At 38.7% G+C, this 19,792-nt stretch overlaps 1 protein-coding gene across 7 annotated transcripts in view; it reads left to right on the top strand.

The window, feature by feature from the left end:
* The window catches only part of ncor1 (nuclear receptor corepressor 1), a 65,841-nt gene that overhangs the window by 11,669 nt on the left and 34,380 nt on the right, over positions 1 to 19,792 (top strand). For all 7 annotated transcript variants that reach the window (XM_017308555.1, XM_008428070.2, XM_017308558.1 and 4 more), the window contains exons 6-14: positions 441 to 554; positions 2,871 to 2,927; positions 3,993 to 4,045; positions 6,003 to 6,069; positions 10,071 to 10,243; positions 10,510 to 10,600; positions 11,830 to 12,008; positions 12,100 to 12,154; positions 12,261 to 12,362. In XM_017308555.1, the coding sequence (XP_017164044.1) occupies positions 441 to 554; positions 2,871 to 2,927; positions 3,993 to 4,045; positions 6,003 to 6,069; positions 10,071 to 10,243; positions 10,510 to 10,600; positions 11,830 to 12,008; positions 12,100 to 12,154; positions 12,261 to 12,362 (891 nt within the window). The remainder of the gene's footprint in view (positions 1 to 440; positions 555 to 2,870; positions 2,928 to 3,992; positions 4,046 to 6,002; positions 6,070 to 10,070; positions 10,244 to 10,509; positions 10,601 to 11,829; positions 12,009 to 12,099; positions 12,155 to 12,260; positions 12,363 to 19,792) is intronic.

Raw genomic sequence — 19,792 nt, 5'->3', positions numbered from 1 at the left:
AAAACAGCTTGTTCCAGTGGCAGTAAAACAAAACAAGACAGACCTGCTTTGTAAATAGCCAGAGTTTTAGGTAGCAAAATAGTGAAATTTACATTCTGTCTTAATTTTAAATAATAATTTTATTTGTCTATACACAATATATTACTGTATTTAATTAAAAGTCCTAAAAGTTGTTTGTAATAGCTGGCCACACAGTACCTAATTAAGTTAATGTGTATACAGTTAATATCACTGTATACAAAATGAATGAACTACTAGGACTCCAATGAGCATCAACTGATTATTCAGGTGCTTTATGCTGTTTCATGCAAAAAACAAGATAACTACTGAAATTCCAAAGTTTCAACAAATGAAAATGTGTGACTGTGATTTTTTTATTTAAATTTTTTTTTATATTAAGCTTTTTGGTCTGAACTTCTCATCTCAACGTTGTCTCCTAGCAACAACTCGAGGAAGAAGCAGCGAAGCCCGTGGAGCCAGAAAAGCCAGCAACCCCTCCTCCGGTGGAGCACAAGCACCGCAGCATCGTTCAGATCATCTACGATGAGAACAGGGTACGTCCTCCGAACGCACTGCCTCCCATCTCCGATGGAGTTATTCAGTTTTCCTGTCTCGGCTGCAGTTTGTCTCGGCTGCAGCCACCCATAAAGCTAATTTGTCTGTTTTTAAATGGGACCACAACAACGTTTCTTCTCGATCCTTGCAGCAGACGGGCTGTAACCATCTCTTTAAATTCAGTTTTTCTCCACTCTGCCTGTTTCTACTTTGAAATGAAATGTTTGCTTTGAACCACCGTATTAAGTTGCTTCCACTATGAAATGAACATTTCTTTGTGCTTCTTGCTCAAACATCCCGACCACAAAACACGACTGGATTTTGATTCTCAGAACAATGATTCAACTGTATCCACTGTTGCTGGACTTTCTTGTAGTTATTTTTTTTTAATTTTTTTTATTAATTTGGCTGCAGTGGAAGAGACTTGGGATGTGTTTTCAATGGAATCTTTAAAAAGTTTGACCATTAAAACTTAATAAAAATCACTTAAAATTACCTTTTAAAATGTGGCATCCAAACTTTTTGTCACCCCGGTCAAAGTTAGCAGCTAAAAAAATCCCCCAAAAATATAACTGTTAAAAACTAAAATTACCAAAGATTTTTTTTAATGTTTCTATTCTTTTTTTTTTATCTACTCAGCAATAAGCTAAGCATTTATTCCATTTAAACAAATTTTGCTTTTTATTTTGGGCTCGACTAAAGAAAATGAAATAATATTTTGTCTGTTTTCAGCAATAAAAAACAGGGTCTTTGTTTAAAAACCACCTGCTGTATTTAACCAAGTTTTATTAAATTAACATCAGGCTTTGGTTCACATGGGTCTGTTGCAAACTACTTTATTCTGGAAGTGGACACTTTAAAATGTTCTGATTTAATAGAGCTCAGAACATCATTGACTATATACAAAAGCAGGACGCAGACATGGCTCACCATTAAATAAATAAACTATGAATTAAGAGACAATGGTTTGTTTAAAAAGAAAACTAAACAAATATTAAAAACAACTGCACTACAGTTAGAGGGATTCAGTTGTCGAATAGTTGTGAGGCATTCAAGAAGTTTTTCACCCAAAATAATAATAAAAAAATTTTATAGAAATTATTCGTTAGATAAATATAATAAGGTTTGTTTTCTTTTAGGTTTGTCTACAGATTCAGATGGAATTCTGTGGAGATGATTTTAGGAAAATATAGAAGAAAGTTTCTGCTGTTTGGATTTTGATAATTTACTATACTTATAAAAAAGAGTGACTGTATAAAACGGTCACTCTTTTCCCTACAATTTTGTGTTCTTGTGTAGAGCAAGAATTTTAATTGTTCATGTTTTATTTTATTTTATTTTTTTGCTTTTTTAATTTTTATTTTTTTGTGAGCAATGTGTGTGTGTTTTTTTTTTTTTTTTAACTTGTGTATTGAAACGTAACAAAAAAAAAAAAACGGAGGAGAGGAAAGACTATTGTGGTCGGGCGACCGCAAAAAAATCAGTCCAGGTCCCGCAAATGGCCCCCGGGCCTCACTTTGAACAGCCTCGGTCTAAAGGAGCTGCGTTTCAGGGAGTTGGAAAACCATTCCTGCGGGGGTCACGGCAGTTCATGGCTGCGAGACAGCGTTGTGGTCGGAGAGTGCTGAGACTCTTTCTCCTTCTCAGTCAACCATTAACCCTGGAGGATGTGAAGGCGCTCGCTCATGCCAGTTAGTCTGGCAGCTGCGCTTGTTTGTCCCCGTCTGTAGATGAGCTTGGGAAATTAAACACTGAGTCATTATTCTCCTAATGATCTTGTCTCAGCTACAAATCTGCTCTGACCCAGGAAGAATCTCTTGCTAGCCTCCATAATTATTTTCTTGCATCACCATTCTTTGCTCTTTTTCCCCCTTGGTGCAGCTGCGTGCTTGCAGGGCCTTAAACTTTTCAACGTGGTAACGTGTCGCAGCTATCAATATTAGTGTATTTAATTAGGATTTTTGCTATTGCACTAGCTCAGGGATCTGCAACCTGCGGTCCCGGAGCCGCAAATGGCTCGTTGGATGTTCCAAAATGGCTCTTAATAACTTTGGCTAACACTAGAGAAGAACCAACGAATGTTTCCAAACTTCGTTGGTTCGCAGAGTTTCTCAAGTTTTTTCATGGAATAATTTCACTTAGGGGTTGAGGATATGAACTTAAAATTTCGTCACAATATTTTGTGGTACCCTTGTGATAATTGTAAAAGTGAAAATGTTTATTTTAATTAGGACACCAATAGCACAAAAAGTATCACTAAGCTGTTCAGAGTAACTCATTAAGCGTCTGTTGTGATGTCAATGCTTTCTTTTCAGAAAAAAGCTGAGGAGGCTCATAAAATATTGGAAGGTCTTGGCCCCAAAGTTGAGCTGGTACGTTAATTAATTGTGATTATTTTATGGATTTTTTTTTCTTTATCTTTGAGAATTTTAAATAATTAGAGATGCACCAATTCAAATTTTGTTTAGACCGTTTTTGAGGCGGTAGGATAGCACTACTTCAACATATTTTTACTCAAGCAAAAGTAAAAAGTAGCCGTCCGAGAAATTATTCAAGAGTAAAAAAAGTATTTGGTAAAAAGGCTGCTCAAGTATGATAAAAAAAAAATCAACCATTTAATGTTCAAAAATTATATCTTAAGATGGCTGAAAATTTAAAGTTATTTTTGCATTTTAAGGACCAAAATAAATAACATGATTACAAAATATCCAAGAATTGTAATCGAATAAAAGTAGTGGTACTTCAAAATAAAATTACTCAAAAGTAAAAAAATACAGCAACATAAACCTAATCAAACAAGGAAATTGTTTCTAAAATGCTACTTAAGTAAATGTAACTAGTTATTATACAACTCTGCAATTTTTACTGCTTCCCGATTCTGTTTAAGGATGGAAGATGTAAATAAGGACGGCATTTAAGTCTTAATGAGTGGTGCTTAATTACATGCATGGAAAACACACTTTTACTGACATGTTGCATCAAAGACAAAAGGTTGTGTATAATTTGTATGATGAAATTATGTTCAAAGATGTAAAGGATAAAACCTCTTTTTACCCTTCTTGCTATCTGTTGAAAATCTCGCTCTCTCTTTCAATTCAAATAATATTCAGACATGTTTGGAAACGTCAGATATACTTTCTCACGCATCTTTTCTTCCTCCATCATGTTCAGACACCTCACCGCCTAACATTGTGTCAGCTTCCACACACAAAAAAACATGTGTTGTCGTTTGCAGAAGCTAGTAGCGGCTCACATACGACTCATTTATTGAGAAGTTTCCGTCTGGTTCCGCCGGTCAGGGTCGGTCAAGCTAAAAACGGTCTAATACCGGTCGCTAGCAGATTTCTTGTGGTGTCCCTAACACTAATGCACAAGGATGACATATTGCACAGCAACCGTAATAATTATTTTCTTCTTCTTTTTCTTCTTTTTAATAGCCTTTGTACAACCAGCCGTCAGACACAAAGGTGTACCACGACAACATCAAAACGTGAGTACCTGCTTTTATTCATCTCGTTAGCGTGCCGCCGCAGACGCTCGCCATGGAAACTGTTCAACTACGACCCGAGGTCTCATAAACCTCTCTGATAATTCAGTCTAATCTGATTGCTGAGTCACCTGGCTGACCTACTGCTCACACCAAGGAGAGCGGCTGCGAGAGGAAGCGACGATGTGTGTGTGTGTGTGTGTGTGTGTGTGTGTTCAGAATAGGTTGCATGAGGGGTTGAAGGCTGTGTCGTCTGGAACAACAACAAAAAAAGAGAGCTCTTATCAGCGTGTACCACGAGAGCGACCCATCTGGCTCTGCCTTTTATCAGGACAGAGAGCGATTCTGTGTGAACCGAGTGAACAGGCCACGCTCTCAGGGTCAACGGCCTCACTGTCCCCCACCCCACACGCACACGCACACGCACACACACACACACACACACACACACATACACATACACATACACATACACATACCACCAGCATTTGTAAACGGAAGAATTCCCGGTATTTTGTGTGTGTCACAAAATACGCAAATCATTTAAGGACAAATCATTGCTGGATGGATTACTGGAAAGATTCAGAGATGCTTCTTTTTTTTTTTAAAGGTACTCACCAAACACAAACATAACATTTTATAGGAGACTTTTTGATTTTTAGGTGCTTAAAATCCTTCAACATGTTTGAATCTCAATTAGATATTTTCCAAAGTTTAGAAAGTGCTTCATTTCTGTATGAAATCCTACAGAGTGCTGGATATTCAAACGCCACAGTTTTGTAATAAAGTTCAATTTAACGTTTGATTAAAAGCCTAAAGTTGGAAAATGTTATTTATATTAAAAAAAGACATGGATGCATTTCTTTTCACTGTCTAAAGTTAAATCAGACTAAACTTCTCTTGTTTTAGGTCAACTAAAATTAGCAAAATTATTTGTAATTGTTAAATGCCAGAAAACTTAACAAGAACATTTCTTTAGAGATTTTTTTTAATTACTTTTTTATATTTTATATTTAAGCAATGAATTTGCACAGGATGGTAATTTACCTTCAGACAATTAGTTTGGATTGTTTCAGTGTGATAATTCCCAATGTCTCAATTACTTATTTATGTGTGTAATTGAAATACAGGGTGGCTTATGTCTTCTATATTATTGAAATTGGAGGATTTGTTGTCATAAGGAGTGAGAAAAAGATTTCAAAACGCAAAAGTTTTTTATTTTAGTTTGTCTAGAACTTTGAACACTATCACCAAGACATTATTAATAACAATCATAATGTAATTTCGATAATAATTGAAATTGTCCTTTTTTAAATTATTAATTAATTAAATTTTTTTTTTAGGTCATTTGTATTAATTTTATCTCCAAAGTGTGCCCTTTTAAATTACCTGAATTTTGCTGTGGGCAAAGTTTATGAACCCTATTTTGAGTTTGCCACATGCAGGCGTTATTATTATTATTATTATTATTATTATTATTATCATCATCTTTTATCCATCCATTTTCTTGCACCCTTTTTCCCTCAGTGGGGTCGGGAGGGTTGCTGGTGCCCATCTCCAGCCAACGTTTCGGGCGAGAGGCGGGGTCACCCTGGACAGGTCGCCAGTCTGTCGCAGGGCAACACAGGGACAGACGGGACACACAACCATGCACACACACTCACACCTAGGGGCAATTTGGAGAGGCCAATTAACCTGACAGTCATGTTTTTAGACTGTGGGTGGAAACCGGAGTACCCGGAGAAAACCCACGCACGCACAGGGAGAACATGCAAACTCCATGCAGAAAGACCCCAGGCCGGGAATCGAACCCAGAACCTTCTTGCTGCAAGGCAACAGCTCTACCAACTGCGCCACTGTGCAGCCCATCATCATCTTTTTACATTTTTTAAACTCAACATTCAATCAGTAATATTCCTGTATAATCATGACAACTCACTGGACTTCTGTCTTGTTTCAGAAACCAAGTCATGCGGAAGAAGCTGATTTTGTTTTTTAAGAGGAGGAACCACGCACGTAAACAAAGGGTAAGTTTCCTCACCCTGGAGTTACACGATTCCAAACTTGCATCTTGTTTTATGTATGAGTGTGTCGATATTATGGGTACAACATGATAACTCCTTTCCTTTCCCATAGTCGGTGCAACAGTCACAGCACAACACAACATGTGACCACTTGTCCTCATATGACCTCTGAAGCACTGGTTACAATTTATTCCTACTTTTTTTTTTTTAATGACCGGCTGCACTTAGGTTGGCTTTATGATATGCTTCCTTTTTACCTTATAATGTAAACATAACACTGTAAATTAGTTGCCAATTACTTCAAAAGTAAATAATTCACTGGAGCAGCTGTGTTGTTGGCTAAAATCTGATGAGTCCACACAAACCTGCTGACCTGATAACAACGTTATGTGGCGTCACGTTTGTTTTGGAGCCAGTTTAATCCAAATTGACTTCTGAGAAATATATTTGACAGCAGAGTGGAGTTCAGAGTCTATTTTTTTTTTCTTTTTTCTTTTGGTCGTGGATGTCCTCATGTGATCTCCAAAACTGGGTCTGGTCTCCTTAAAGGCATTTTAAAACTGGATTTGATGTCTGCCATTCCCCCAACTTCAAGGAGGCGATTGAAACCAATCAGAACCCGTGTTTGCATAATGTCCTTTCAAAAAAGCCATTTGCATTATTTTGTTATGTTTTCCCTAATAACCCAAGTGTTTCTCCACCTGTTACATTTACACCAGTGGTGTCCAAACGTTTTGCCATGGGGGCCAAAAATGTCAAGTTGAATGTACTCAGGGGGCCACAAAATTTTGCATATTATTGTTTTTTTATTGAAATTGCTATAAAATTCTTCTTTTTTTTCTAGTATTACCAGCTCAGCAATAAACCAAACATGTAATATGTTAATGAAACAGTCAATGAAACTGCCGTACCTGCATCATGGTCTGAGTCGGCGAACATTTTTTCAGTTGTCGTCAAGGGCCACATAAATTCATTGTGAGAGCTGCAAATGGCCCCTGCGCCCCACTTTGGACTCCCCAGATTCACACCAAAAAACTCTTGTGTGGAATCTGAGTGCTGCAGCTTCCTGTCTGAACTGCTATGATGGGGCAATCACTGGAACTGCATGGCAGCATCATCAACAAGCTGTGTCAAAACAGAGCCTAAACATCTGCAAAGGTTTCCTTTAAAAATGTTGTCAGCAGGACCAAGACTCGAGTTTATCAAGGACTATCTATGGATGTTCACACAGTTTTAGCTTTACACACTTCAAATTCTGTGAAAATAAATCCTACCAAGCAGCTTTTGCTACCCGGTTATTAATTGCTTAAGAATAAATAATCAACAGATCAATCCTGAATCCTGTTGACGTTAAGTCAAGCAGAAAGGGCTGAAATTTTCATGTTGGAAGTATTTTTAGCTGCAGATGCTTCCTTTGCTACAAATGATCAACTGTACGCAGTGGAATAATTAAAAGAATGTTGCATCTTTGTATTTTAGGCAATAAAATGTTTATTTTCATATTTTAAAAATGAATTATTTGTTTATCTTTATATTTTTGTTTTTCTAGTATTGTGTGAAAAATCTTAAGTGGTTAAGAGAAAAACCTGGAGGAGGCACCAATTTAAAAAAAAATCTGATTTAACTGATGACTAAAATAATTTAGCTGCAGCCCCAAAGTAAAGACGGGTCGTTACAGTAATAATATATACATTTTATAACCAATGTCTTCAGAAAGTGTTCGTGGCATGTAGCTGAAGTAGACAGAAAACAATAAAAAAAAAAGTTTTCAAACATTTCTGTTCAAATAATCATTAAAAAAAAAAGCCACACGTTGCTGCTTTGGCACCAGATCAGCTTCAAAACGAGGACCTGCTCGCCGAGGCTCTTTTGACTGTGGGTCATGGTTGTGGAAGCTGTAAAATTATACAGCCGCTGTATTATTTAGGGAACAGGAGACGCCTCGGTTTCCCCCGTTTGTTTGGACGCATTGTGTGGGGCAATAACAACTTTTGTATGCAGTGGAATAATAAATATTGTCACATCAAACAGCCTTTCTGAGAAGTGCCTTGCCAAACCGCAGCCTTATCGGTTATTTAAATATTGCAGAATCACCTTGTGTTTAAACACGCAGATCTTTTTTGTGTCGCTGCGGTTCAGCGAGTCTAACCTCTCTGGCAGCTCCTTGTCGGGCTCAGGCAGACCTTCTGGACCGTGAACAATGGCAGAGCGCTGGTGGCCTTGTGCCAAGAGGAAGGTGAATTGTTGGTCCCTCGCTGCAGAAGGTCGGAGAAAAAAAAGAAAAAAAAGGACCATTCTGTCCTTGTTAGCCTCTTCCCTAAACATTTTAACTCTTTTCCGTCAAGGCATTTATGGATTTAAGTAGTTTTCCTGACCTCGGTAGTAAACAGACTGTGTTTTTATTTGATGATTTCAACATAAACTTGTGTAATAGAAATGGCATGACCCGTTGAAGAGGATTTGTAAACGTAACGATTGCACCGGAGCGGATTGTGAATGGGACGGGAGACAGAAATGAAGTCGATGACAAACTGAAACCCACAACAAACGGCTTCTTCACTCGCTCCTGCTCTGGCCTCAACCAACTTGCTTGACTTATTTAAATTTTTTTTTCAGGGGAAAAAAAAAGACTGCTGCATTGACTGTTTAAATAACGTGCTCATGTTGTTGCTCCGTTTCCTACAGAGAATAGTTGTGACCATGGTTGGTAGACGGAGAAATCGGTTTTGTTAACATTATTGTTGCTCAGGCTTTTCCAGATGTTTGAGGTCAAACCTGCAGATTTTGATTTTGATCAGTTTTGAATATTACATTATGAGGCCGTGCTATGTAAAAGTTGACTTTTTTTAGCTTTCCATCCTGTCATGTAAAGCTCATTCATTCATGATTCCTCAAACATTCATTCATGTTTGAGGAATCCTTTAATCTTCCATGGCAACCATTCAGGTTTGCAAAACGTTTGGTCTCACCGCCTTTTCCATGCATCTCCTCCCCGGAGCTGCAGCTTCCACACTGAGCCTTCCGCCTCACAGAGCAGTCCGCCCCAATTTGAAGGCATTACATTACTAAGTCATATTTCTTTTAAGTCATATTTGGTGTATGCAACATTTTTATAACTTTATAAACGCTACAAAATTGCACTGTGCCTGGAAAATGCGTACTGCCGCCCCTTTAAAGAGAGAAAATAGGAACAAGTTCAGGTCATAAATTTAAGTTGATCAGAAAATAAAAAAAAAATAAAAAATGTAAAGATTATTTTTACTTATGCATCTAAGCCATGTGGCTCTTTTGGCCTTCCACAATAAAGAACACACTTAATATTTTTCATTATAGATACAATAACAAATGCAGGTTTGAACAATTTTTCAGTTTTTGATGGAATAATTCAGGTAAATTCACAAAAGAACTACTCTTAAAAATTTTTTACACATTTTCAGAATCAGAAATCGGCTTTATTGGGCAAAACTGTGTGGCCAAACAAAAATTGCAACTTGAATTCAGAGAGCTCTCTGCATGTAGACATTAAATGTATGCAAATAAGCTTTAGAAGAACTAAAGTAAATAGTTTTTTGTAGCATTTACCTTCTGAAGAAAATGCACCCATCCACTTTATTAGAGAAATGTTGTCTCTTTTTAAAATTTACAAGCAGAAATACAAGTTGTTGTTGTTTTTTTTAAGAACAAAGCAGATATTCATCAAAAATTATTATAAGCAGACTTTTTTTTTCTCCAAAACAAAATGTAACATCTTTATCTTTTAAATTAATCTTGAGAAAATATTAGTCGGAGTACATGCTGTCGATTGCTGTGATTATGGACCTAAAATGGTGAATGAACTCCTTCTATTTTTCTAACCTGTATATAAAACAACATCCCACTGCGGATTCTCTGATTCACTTTGGTGACAACAGACTTAAAACCGATGAGATCTTGTCTCGACTCTCCGCATAAGAACAAAAACCGCCCCTGATTCAAGGGTGCCGTTTCCCCTTCCCGGTGCACAGGAACAGAAGATCTGCCAGCGCTACGACCAGCTGATGGAGGCATGGGAGAAGAAGGTGGAGCGCATGGAGAACAACCCCAGACGTAAAGCCAAGGAGAGCAGAACACGGGAGTACTACGAACGGCAGTTCCCCGAGATCCGCAAGCAGCGAGAGCAGCAGGAGCGCTTCCAAAGGTGAGCGTCGCTCATTATCCTTCGCCACCTTGCACCGGTTTGATGAAGTCATGAAAATCTATATTAGCGACAAACATTTTATTTCCTAAAACGCAATACCATAGCATTCCTTTACTAAAATCTGAGCAGAGTGAAGCTAAAGCTATACCACTCGAGTCGATAGGTCGTTTTTTAAAATTCTGACTTTTTCAGTTGTGTTAAAGTTGGATCTTCACTGCAGACAAATTCGACGTTATTATTGTTGGTACTTCATTTTTCTCCCACAGAGTTGGACAAAGAGGAACGGGTCTTTCCGCAACAATAGCGAGGAGCGAGCACGAGATCTCTGAAATCATCGACGGTCTCTCGGAACAGGAGGTGGGAACCAGCTGCAGAACATTTGAAGTGCTCTTCTTCTGTAGGGGTTTAATTGTTTCCAGTCGTAATCATGCTGGTTCTTATTGTGAGATTTCCACTGCATTCCTTAGAGAGGGAAAGTATTTAAGCACTTCAGAAGCACCTGATTTTCCTGCAACTTCTCCACAATAGAAACTTCGGCTTCTTTCGCAACACAGTTGCATCACAAACCCACAAAGACGAGCCGACCCGTTCATAACTCACGAGTGAATATGGCGTTAAGCTGCTCAGCTGCGAGTTTACAAATAATAAAGCCATAGCATGACACATCCTAAAGTCAGTATCACGAGTCTCCCCTTACTGTTTTCAAAACAATAATGGTTGACTAGCTACATGTAGCCAAGGGCATGCTCTACAGTTGAATTGTATATATTTCCATCTTGTCTTTTTGATCTGCTTCTTGGAAGCGATTTCTGAGTCTTGTTTTCTTCATACATCATTGCTACTTTCACAAAACGCATTGAAGCGGCAAAAAGTCCCATCTTTAAATATTTTGAGAAAGGAACCGTTCTGCTGGGTGCTCAGCATTAAGCTTTTAGCGTAAAGTGACAATAGGAAGGGTTTTATCTATGTGTGCAACAAAAAAAAATTGTCTGAATTTCCATACATTTGGTAGGAATGTAAGGAGGTAGATAAGATTGAAACCAATCTTATCTACCTCCACAAAGCTCTGAAAATCAGCCGCTGTTCCCAAAAGGGACGGCTAACTGACCGATACGCCCAGCAGGTTACTACTGTACGTGGCTGGTTAACAATAGTTGCTATATTTACAAAAATCGCGATCGGCCAAAATTGGAATCGACAAGTCAAGCTTTTTAAAGATTTATGATTGGCCAGAAAATTGCAATTGGTGCACCCGTAGTTTCATCGGGGTGACCAAGTCCAGTCATTGAGAGCTATGACTGTGCAACTTCCATGTATATCTTTATATTTAAAAGCTTGATTGTCTGTACCTGTTGTTTGTTTGGCTTCAGGCTGGCTTAAAGTGATATTGCTCAGCTTTTTCTGAATCACGTTCCTCAAGTGACAAAGTTTAGGCTTAGAGAAGAAAAAAAACTGTCCAGCTCATCAATAAATTGGCCTGATATTGCATTTTTGTCTTGAAGCAAGTCACAGTTAAACTACTGCCTTCTGTATTAGATCTTATTCAACAAGCCTAGTCTGACCTCTGACCCCTTTGTGCCTTACAGAACAATGAGAAACAAATGAGGCAGCTGTCGGTCATCCCTCCCATGATGTACGACTCGGAGCAGAGGCGGGTGAAGTTCATCAACATGAACGGCCTGATGGACGACCCGATGAAGGTGTACAAAGCTCGGCAGTTCATGAACGTTTGGACGGAACACGAGAGGGAGATTTTTAAGGAGAAGTGAGTCTGTGTTTAATTATCACACCGGTTTTATTAAGTCCCAGCAGTGGGAGTTTGGTTTAGATGAGTGACGAATGCATTTACCCCGCAGGTTCATACAACATCCCAAGAATTTTGGTTTGATTGCCTCGTATCTTGAAAGGAAGGTAAATGTGAAGTTTGCCGTCACATCTGAATAGACACCAGCTGGACGTAATTCATCTAATAACAATAATAAACAGCATATAAAAATGTTCTTTTTCCTTGTTTTAGTGTGTCGCTGACTGTGTGCTGTTTTACTACTTGACTAAAAAGAACCAAAACTACAAGGCGTTGGTCAGGAGAAACTATGGCAGAAGGAGAGGACGGAACCAGGTAAGTCCAATATTTAAGAAAATTTAAGAAGACCTGCCAATACTGATTTTTTTTTTTTTCACTAACCCTGTCATGGCAGAGCAAAAGGAGTCAGTGGCAAATCTTCAAAACTTAATTAAGGCGGATAAAGATCAGTTTCACGTGTCAGCTGATTGCCCAAAATTAAAGGGGCACTATTATATATTTTTCAGGCACATAGTGCCATTTTAAAGCAGAATCAAGTAACTACATTACCTTCATTTGTTACAAAAATACTACATATATCAAATGTGACTTATATCATTTAATTTAACGCCTTGAAATAGGGTCTCTGTCTCTTTAAAAAGCTCCAGCTCTTTCTGAAACTCCACCTAGAGGAAGTCATCACATCACTCCTCTATTAACCCTTCAACAACATTTTTACAAGTGTTGTGCAGAGAAGTAGCTCATGTAATGAGCTCAGCAGATGCGCAGCTTCCCCAGGTGTTTGCTAATTGTTGCTGGCTAGTCTGAAGGAGCTGATTGGGGAAGTGAGAAGGAAGCTGGAAAACTGCAGCTCCGAGGAGAGGTTGCGCCTCAAAGGCGACGCTAGGTCTAAGCTAAATGGTTGCCACAGCAGATTAAAAGATTTCTCAAACATGCCTGAAAGAATCACAGCAGGTATTTCAGGTATTATTTTTATGAGGGAATAACATTATTATTTTACACAATACTGTCCCTGTAAGGAAATCTTTATGAAATTACAGAGATTAAAAAATAACCCAAGCTGTTGTTTTGGGATGTGGTCATGGATTTCCTGAAGAGTTTAGGGAATTCCTCTACCTAAACCTGAACAATATTCCCTATAGTAATATTGCAATGATGATATATATTGTGAAGTCTTAATCTTTGCATACTATATTCTGACTCTAAGCTCGGTGATTGGTTCCTGATCTCCACTGTCTGTGTCTAAGTCTAACAACCCCAAAGGTGGAAGTTATTTAAATGCTGAAATTGTGTTGAAAGTTTGAACTTGGCCTCAGTCTGCGTTATGTTGGTACCCTTGGATGGTTATTGAGTCAAAGGTAGGAGAGAAATGAGATATAATAAATGCTGTTTTGTTAGTTTGGCTACTAGTGTTCTTGGATGTTGTTTGGTGATCAGACTGATTTATCTGCAAGACGTTCTGTTAGTATTTAGCCCACTAGAGTGTCTTTATAGCATTCTGCAAACATTAGTTTTCAATCACTGAAAAATGTCATTCATTTAGTCTTTTTCATTCTTTATCCTGTTATGGGTAGAGTAACCTCCAGCTTGTTACTGGTTCAGAGAAAATCTTGCAATCAAGGCTAAGGACAGGTCTCATCCTCTGGCTGGTTCCCTTTGCTTCCTGTGCCACAAGCTCTTGTAGAGAACATTGTGTCCAGTACATCTGCTGTGCAGTAGAACTGTGTGGCTGTAGAGCACGTTTTTACGTAAGAGGAGGTGGCAAACTAAAGTTTTCAGAATACCTATTGAGCACAAGAACGTTTTTCATATTCAAGTCGCTGGATGAGTTTCCTCAGTGTTTAACGTTTGCAGTTAGGGCACCAGTGTTTAAGAGAACCCTGGTGAAGATGGAGGGAAAAGCCTGTTTACTTTATATTTATAGATGGGATATTTGTTTGTTCTAGGTTGTAATTTAAGGAATTGTTTATTAGTGTGTGGCCGATTTCCAAGATCCAGCAACTGGCATTTGAGTGAGCAGAGTGAGTCGTTGGAGTGGGATAGGAGCAGCAGCAAAGAGCAGAGGAATGTAGGACAAGTGAGTGAAACTGAGTGAAAAAAAAAAAAAAAAGAAAACCCTCAGTGAGACCGAGTCAGCGTTGGCAGCCTATCTGCTGATTGTGTGCTCTTTCTTTTCTTTTTTTTTTCTCTTCATTTTCCATTTACTTTTACTTCTTGGGAGCATGTGAGAGCTCCACCCCCTGCTTGAAAATCCCGACTTGGTATCGTCCGACCAGCTGACAGGCCCAAAAAAAACCCTCCCTGTGCTGCTGTGAGTGCCAATCAAAAAAGAGTGCTCAGCAGGGATTACCTTGAGTGACCCCGCGTAGATTAGTGCGTGCATGTGAGATGGACGATTCTTTGGGCGGCTTAAGCGGCCTGATGACACGCTTTCCTGGAATATGTGCGGCCGCGCTACGGCCCGGCAGCCCTTCTAAGGAGCTCTGCGATGGTGCCGTCCTGCCCCTCCACTGCTACCAGTCCCATGGAGGCACTGGAGGCTAAATTCCCACTTGGAACACGAGTTAGCTCTGGCGCTCGGCGGAGGAAAGGGATTTTTGTTGCCAGCAAATGAGTCTGCAGGTATGTCACTAACTTTTAAACCCAAAGCCTTTTACTTTTTGGTCAGGTTGTTCTGGCTGCCATCTGCGTCTCACCGCGTTCTGGCTGGCCGGCTAGTTTCCTAACCTAGATATTTATTTTAGGCCTGTAGGCAGTGGAACACAGCTATTTTAGGCTAGGTTTTCTGGGACATGTGAAGGCAGGGTCTTTATTTACCACTCAAATCAAACCTCTGCGGCCATGTACATGTATTTATGTTGTGGACTAGGTGTTATTTCCCATTTTCAGAGAAAGTCCCGTGGCTCTTAACTTTCCTTTTATACTTTTTTGTAAGTTTTCATAAGCTAATGTATGTCAAAAAAGGAGATTATTTTTTATGAGCAGATTTTAAGCGAAATTAGCCACTTGTTTGGTACTTAAAATGCATACTGCTTCAGAGGCCAGGACAGGTTATTTTTTAAGATTTTGTATGTGTCATAAAATTTCACGTTTTATTACCTTGTTAGGTGTGAGGGCTCACCAAGACCTCTGCAGGTCTGCTGTGGATCCTGTAGCTCTTTTAAGCTGTGATGATTTGAATCCGTGGATCTGGCTAATTTGTCCACATCTGAGTGTCGCTCCATTGGATTAGGATCTACCAAATTTAGAGCGTCAAGCAACACATCGGGCTTATGTTCCTCAAAGCAGACCAGTTTGCGTGACATTGCACTTTATCCTGCTTAGAGATGCCACTGTGTCTAGGGAGCGCTGAGGGGGGTGCAGTTGCAGGAACATGAAAGCATCACCAAGAACACTGGGGGCCATTACTTAAATGGAGATGTCTGTGACACATGGAAGAAATTATGGAAGTGTGCACAGGTTTTTACTTTTTAAAGGTTTTCTTTTATGTGGTGTTCCGTTCAACTCTGAAGCATTTTCAAAATTGAGATTTTTCTATGTTAAAAACGAGATTCTTAGTTTGAGTTCATTAAAAAAATGAGGGGGGAACACCTTTTTTTTTTCTTTTTTTTTATATCATTGTTTTGGGCTCTGGTGACCTTTATTTACAGCAATCTGACAGGATGAGGGTTAAGAGAAGGGGAGAAAGACATGTGGCAAAGCAACCGAGGACAGGATTCGAACTCGGGACGGCGAGGTCTGTGGTTTCTGTATGCTGGACGCTTCATCCACTGCTCCACGTGGCGACCAGGGAAGCACTTTTCAACATCCTGTAAAACCAAGATGTTCTGCTGAACTGCAACAGTTTGTTTCACTTGTGATACAGAATAACAGGAAATGTTGACCTCTAGCTATTGACATGTTGCATCTTTTTTAATAAATATGGTTAAAATAGAATTTAAATAGATAAACTGGAACGTGAGAAGTAATAAAACAGATTTAATTAGGCCCTATTTGAAGTGCACATATGGAATCACTACAGTTAGCGATTAATCGATTACTAAAGTAGTTGACAAGTATTTCACGATTAATCACAATAAGTCCGATTAATCGTTTCAGCCCTAACTGAGAGCAGTGGGAATGGGTCAGCATGGGGTTCCTGACTGGTTTGCTTTGCTGTAGGCCGTAAACTGAATTAAACCACATCATCCAAGCAGCTTTTTGTTGATGTCAGCATACGCTTTCTAAGAAATCTGAGTTACTGCACTTCATGGTTTGGCGTTCTTTTCCTGTGTGCGTTATCGAGTCTTCACTGCCCATACTCTGTTGTTAGTTCAGCGGTTTAGTTTTTATTAGGTCCTGACCACTGCACACCACGAAGATCACACAAGAACTCTTGCTGAGGTCATACTTGCTGCAATATTTCTGCCTGTTGGTTTTCTTCACATCAGTGTTAAAAAATGGTTTTTGTTACCTAAAATGTCCTAAGATGTCCTGCTCAGCCTTTGGGAGGTTGCCCCAAAGACTGTGGCGTTCCATCTTTAAAACCTTATAAGATGCAGTCGGTGCTTTGAATGCATGCAAAGCTGTTGCGCAACATACTCGACATGTTTCTATTTACCGATCAGCATTATTTTTCAGATCAGCTCGACTTTAGAAGAGCCTTAGGTTGTTTGCAACCGTGCACCTTTGCTGGTTCTGCAGCAGGTGTTATAGTACTGCATCACACTGCTTCCACAATCACCCTGTACAGTTCATTTTATTATTGGTTACAGGTTTGTAATTAGATTAGGTTCATAAAATTAATTAGTTGAATTTCATGCCCTGTTCCATGTTGGGAACTTTCAGGTAATTGCAAGGCGTATCTAACCTCTGTGTGGAACCAAAGGATGATCTGAAAAGAGCTACGGTGTTCATAAAAGTATAAGTGATAAATGTAGGCTAAGAAATTGCAAGTATTTGCATGATGTTTTGCTGAGTCATAACCAGGTTATTATTTTCAGATAATAAACAAGAGAATTTTGGTAAACCCTTAGCCTAAATGTTTTGCAGTTGGCTGGTGTTTGTGTAAGTTCTTTTCTGAAAACCAAAACCAAAATGTTATTAGAAAAACACCAGAAAATTAGAGGCTTCTCTGCTTCAAAACGCTTCATTCCAAGTCCATGAAACCAGGGCACGCCTCACTCATTGATGCTCTAACATTCACATTAGACATTAAAGCAGATGGATGTGATATTGTCCCACAATAAGATGGATGCATCTTTCTTAACAGCAGCTTATATTCACACTGCATCAAATGTCTTTTGCCTGCCAACCACTACTTTCCCCATAACTGTTGACCAATGTGCTGAACCCAGCAGAGACCACCGCACACACGCCATTTAGGCTCTTAAAAGACTTTGAATGTCACTTTTACGCTATGGGATTGCTTAAAGGCAATTTTTTTTTATTTGTGACCATGTTTTTCATTTGTCTGATGGTTTTTGCTCGTTTATAACTCTCCTGTGTAAAGCTCCCAGCTACCATGGCAACAGGCAGTGACTGTGGATTTTGAAAATGTTCTTTTCTATGAATGCATGTCCTTTAACCCTTTTATTCAGCAAAGAACTTAAGTTATGATGATGGAATTTTAAATCACTATCACTAATACACTATTCACCACCCCAGCATATAACACACAATATACTTCATAACCTGTTTGAAAAATTGTCGTCAATATTTGAATGATGCATGTACTAAAACCTTAAATAAAAACCATAAAACTTTTATGGTAGGGATGAAATCGCCACATTGAAATAATCGTCGACTAATTTGGAAATTGATTAATCCTTAACTGGAGTATACAAACTAAAAAAAGACCATTTGTTGAAAAAGCAAAATATTCAGAGCACTAATTAAGCCAAAATTGTACAAAATATAAATTTTTGCATCTAAGATAAAATCTTTTTATGTCTGTTAAGGGGTTTTACCCCAAACCCCAAAACCCAAAATGGCATAGTTTTAGATTCTTCCATTTCAAATTCACTAAAGGAAGTGGCATTTTATTCAATAAAGTGTTTATTCTATTTAAAAAAAAGTAATTGACTTGTTGTTTACTTCCATGTTTTAATGTATTGCTAATATTTTACAAAAAAGCTGAAGTGGTGAAATGAAAAATCTGCAGATGTGGCAATTTTTTTATGCAATTAATTGTAAGAATAATCGATTACTAAAATAATTAACTGTAACCCTAGTTTATGATTAATTTCAGAATATTTGCATCATGCAAACTTTAAAAACAGACCCAGTGAATTGGCAAAAAGAGGGCAGGAATTAAAGCTCTTAAAATACTCCGGACAGGTAGGGCGACTGTTTTGTCTCTAAACACAGAGGAACCGCAGAACCACAGGCACCTCATTTTGAGTTTTCGAGGAGTTCCTCGCGATGTTCGGTTGATTAAGTGTGGGCAAAGAGCTGGGAATGCCACGGCTCCGGCTCCAAAGCAAATATATAAGCATTCGCTAACCCAGCTAGTGCAGCTTGTCAGTGCCGACCATGTGCAATGAGAATGTCTCCCAACAAGCCGACTGAACCTCTTGGTGATATAAAAAAGAAAAGATACTATGAGAAATGTAGTCTACCACATCCAGGATGGGTCATAGGTGGAAATTTTCTTGGCCGTATGCAAGTTAAGAGTGAATATACTTTGAAAGTTGCAGATAAGGAGGGAGAAATTCTCTCCATAAATCACTGGGTAATACCAAATTTGTAAGGAAGTGTTTTTTGTAAAAAATATACGTTTAGTAGCAGAGATATTCGTCATTATATGTTTAAGGAGAGTTGCTTAAAAAGTTAATATAACTCTTTGGTCAGCAATAATGTCTGTCCAAAAGTCTGCAGTCGGTTTCCATGGTGAGCATCCAACCAATCGCTTTGTCATCCCTTTATTGGCCTGTCACAATAAGAAATTTTGCGCTATGATTAATTATCTTGGTATTTATTGTGATAAACTATTGCTGTTTTGAGACCATTTTCAAGTTTCATTTGTTAATTGATTAGCTGATAACTTATTGCGACAGCACTAGAACTTGGTCTGTTCCGCTTGACAGTCAGCCGTGTCGTAGCGAGTAGAACCGAAAATAAATGCAGCTTTCGCTGCAGCAGACATTGTCATGTTCATTCTTGGGGGCGGATAAAAAAGAACTCGGTGAATTGGTAACTACTATTAAGGTTGTGTGTTGCTTCTCATTATTTAATAAATCAAAGACACTGCAGACTTTACTGCATCACGAGGCAGCTAGAGACCCGCCACCCTCAGACATGCACAGTTCTCTTTTTATATAGCAACATCTCAACCTGCATGGTTCACTGAGCAGCCCGAAGCCTTCCCTCTACATTATGCAACAACTGTCTGACTAGGCCGGATCTAGTAACATATTTATAACATGGAAAAAATTAAAGAAGCTCTGTCGCATTAGCAGGAAGTGGTGCGTTACTGTTGTTTCTCATCGGCTAAACACAAATTGTGCAAGTGGTTTTAGGAGCAAAGGAACAAAGTTATTTGCAGCACCTTGTTTTTAAAGCATCTGACCCAAACAAACAGGAGCAAACTCTTTAAAATCAGCCTGTACCTGAAGCAAAATTTTCATTTAACATCTCCTAACCAATTCCAACTTACCCTAGTTAGATTTTAATGTTGATTTTGTTGATTAAAATGTAGCTTTGATCGACTCATGGTCAAAATAAACCATGGTCCATCACTGAAAGAGGTTTGCATCCTAAAAGGA

Source organism: Poecilia reticulata, linkage group LG14 (assembly GCF_000633615.1).
Source record: "Poecilia reticulata strain Guanapo linkage group LG14, Guppy_female_1.0+MT, whole genome shotgun sequence".
Classification (NCBI taxonomy): domain Eukaryota; kingdom Metazoa; phylum Chordata; class Actinopteri; order Cyprinodontiformes; family Poeciliidae; genus Poecilia; species Poecilia reticulata.
This window is presented reverse-complemented; position numbering and strand designations above follow the sequence as displayed.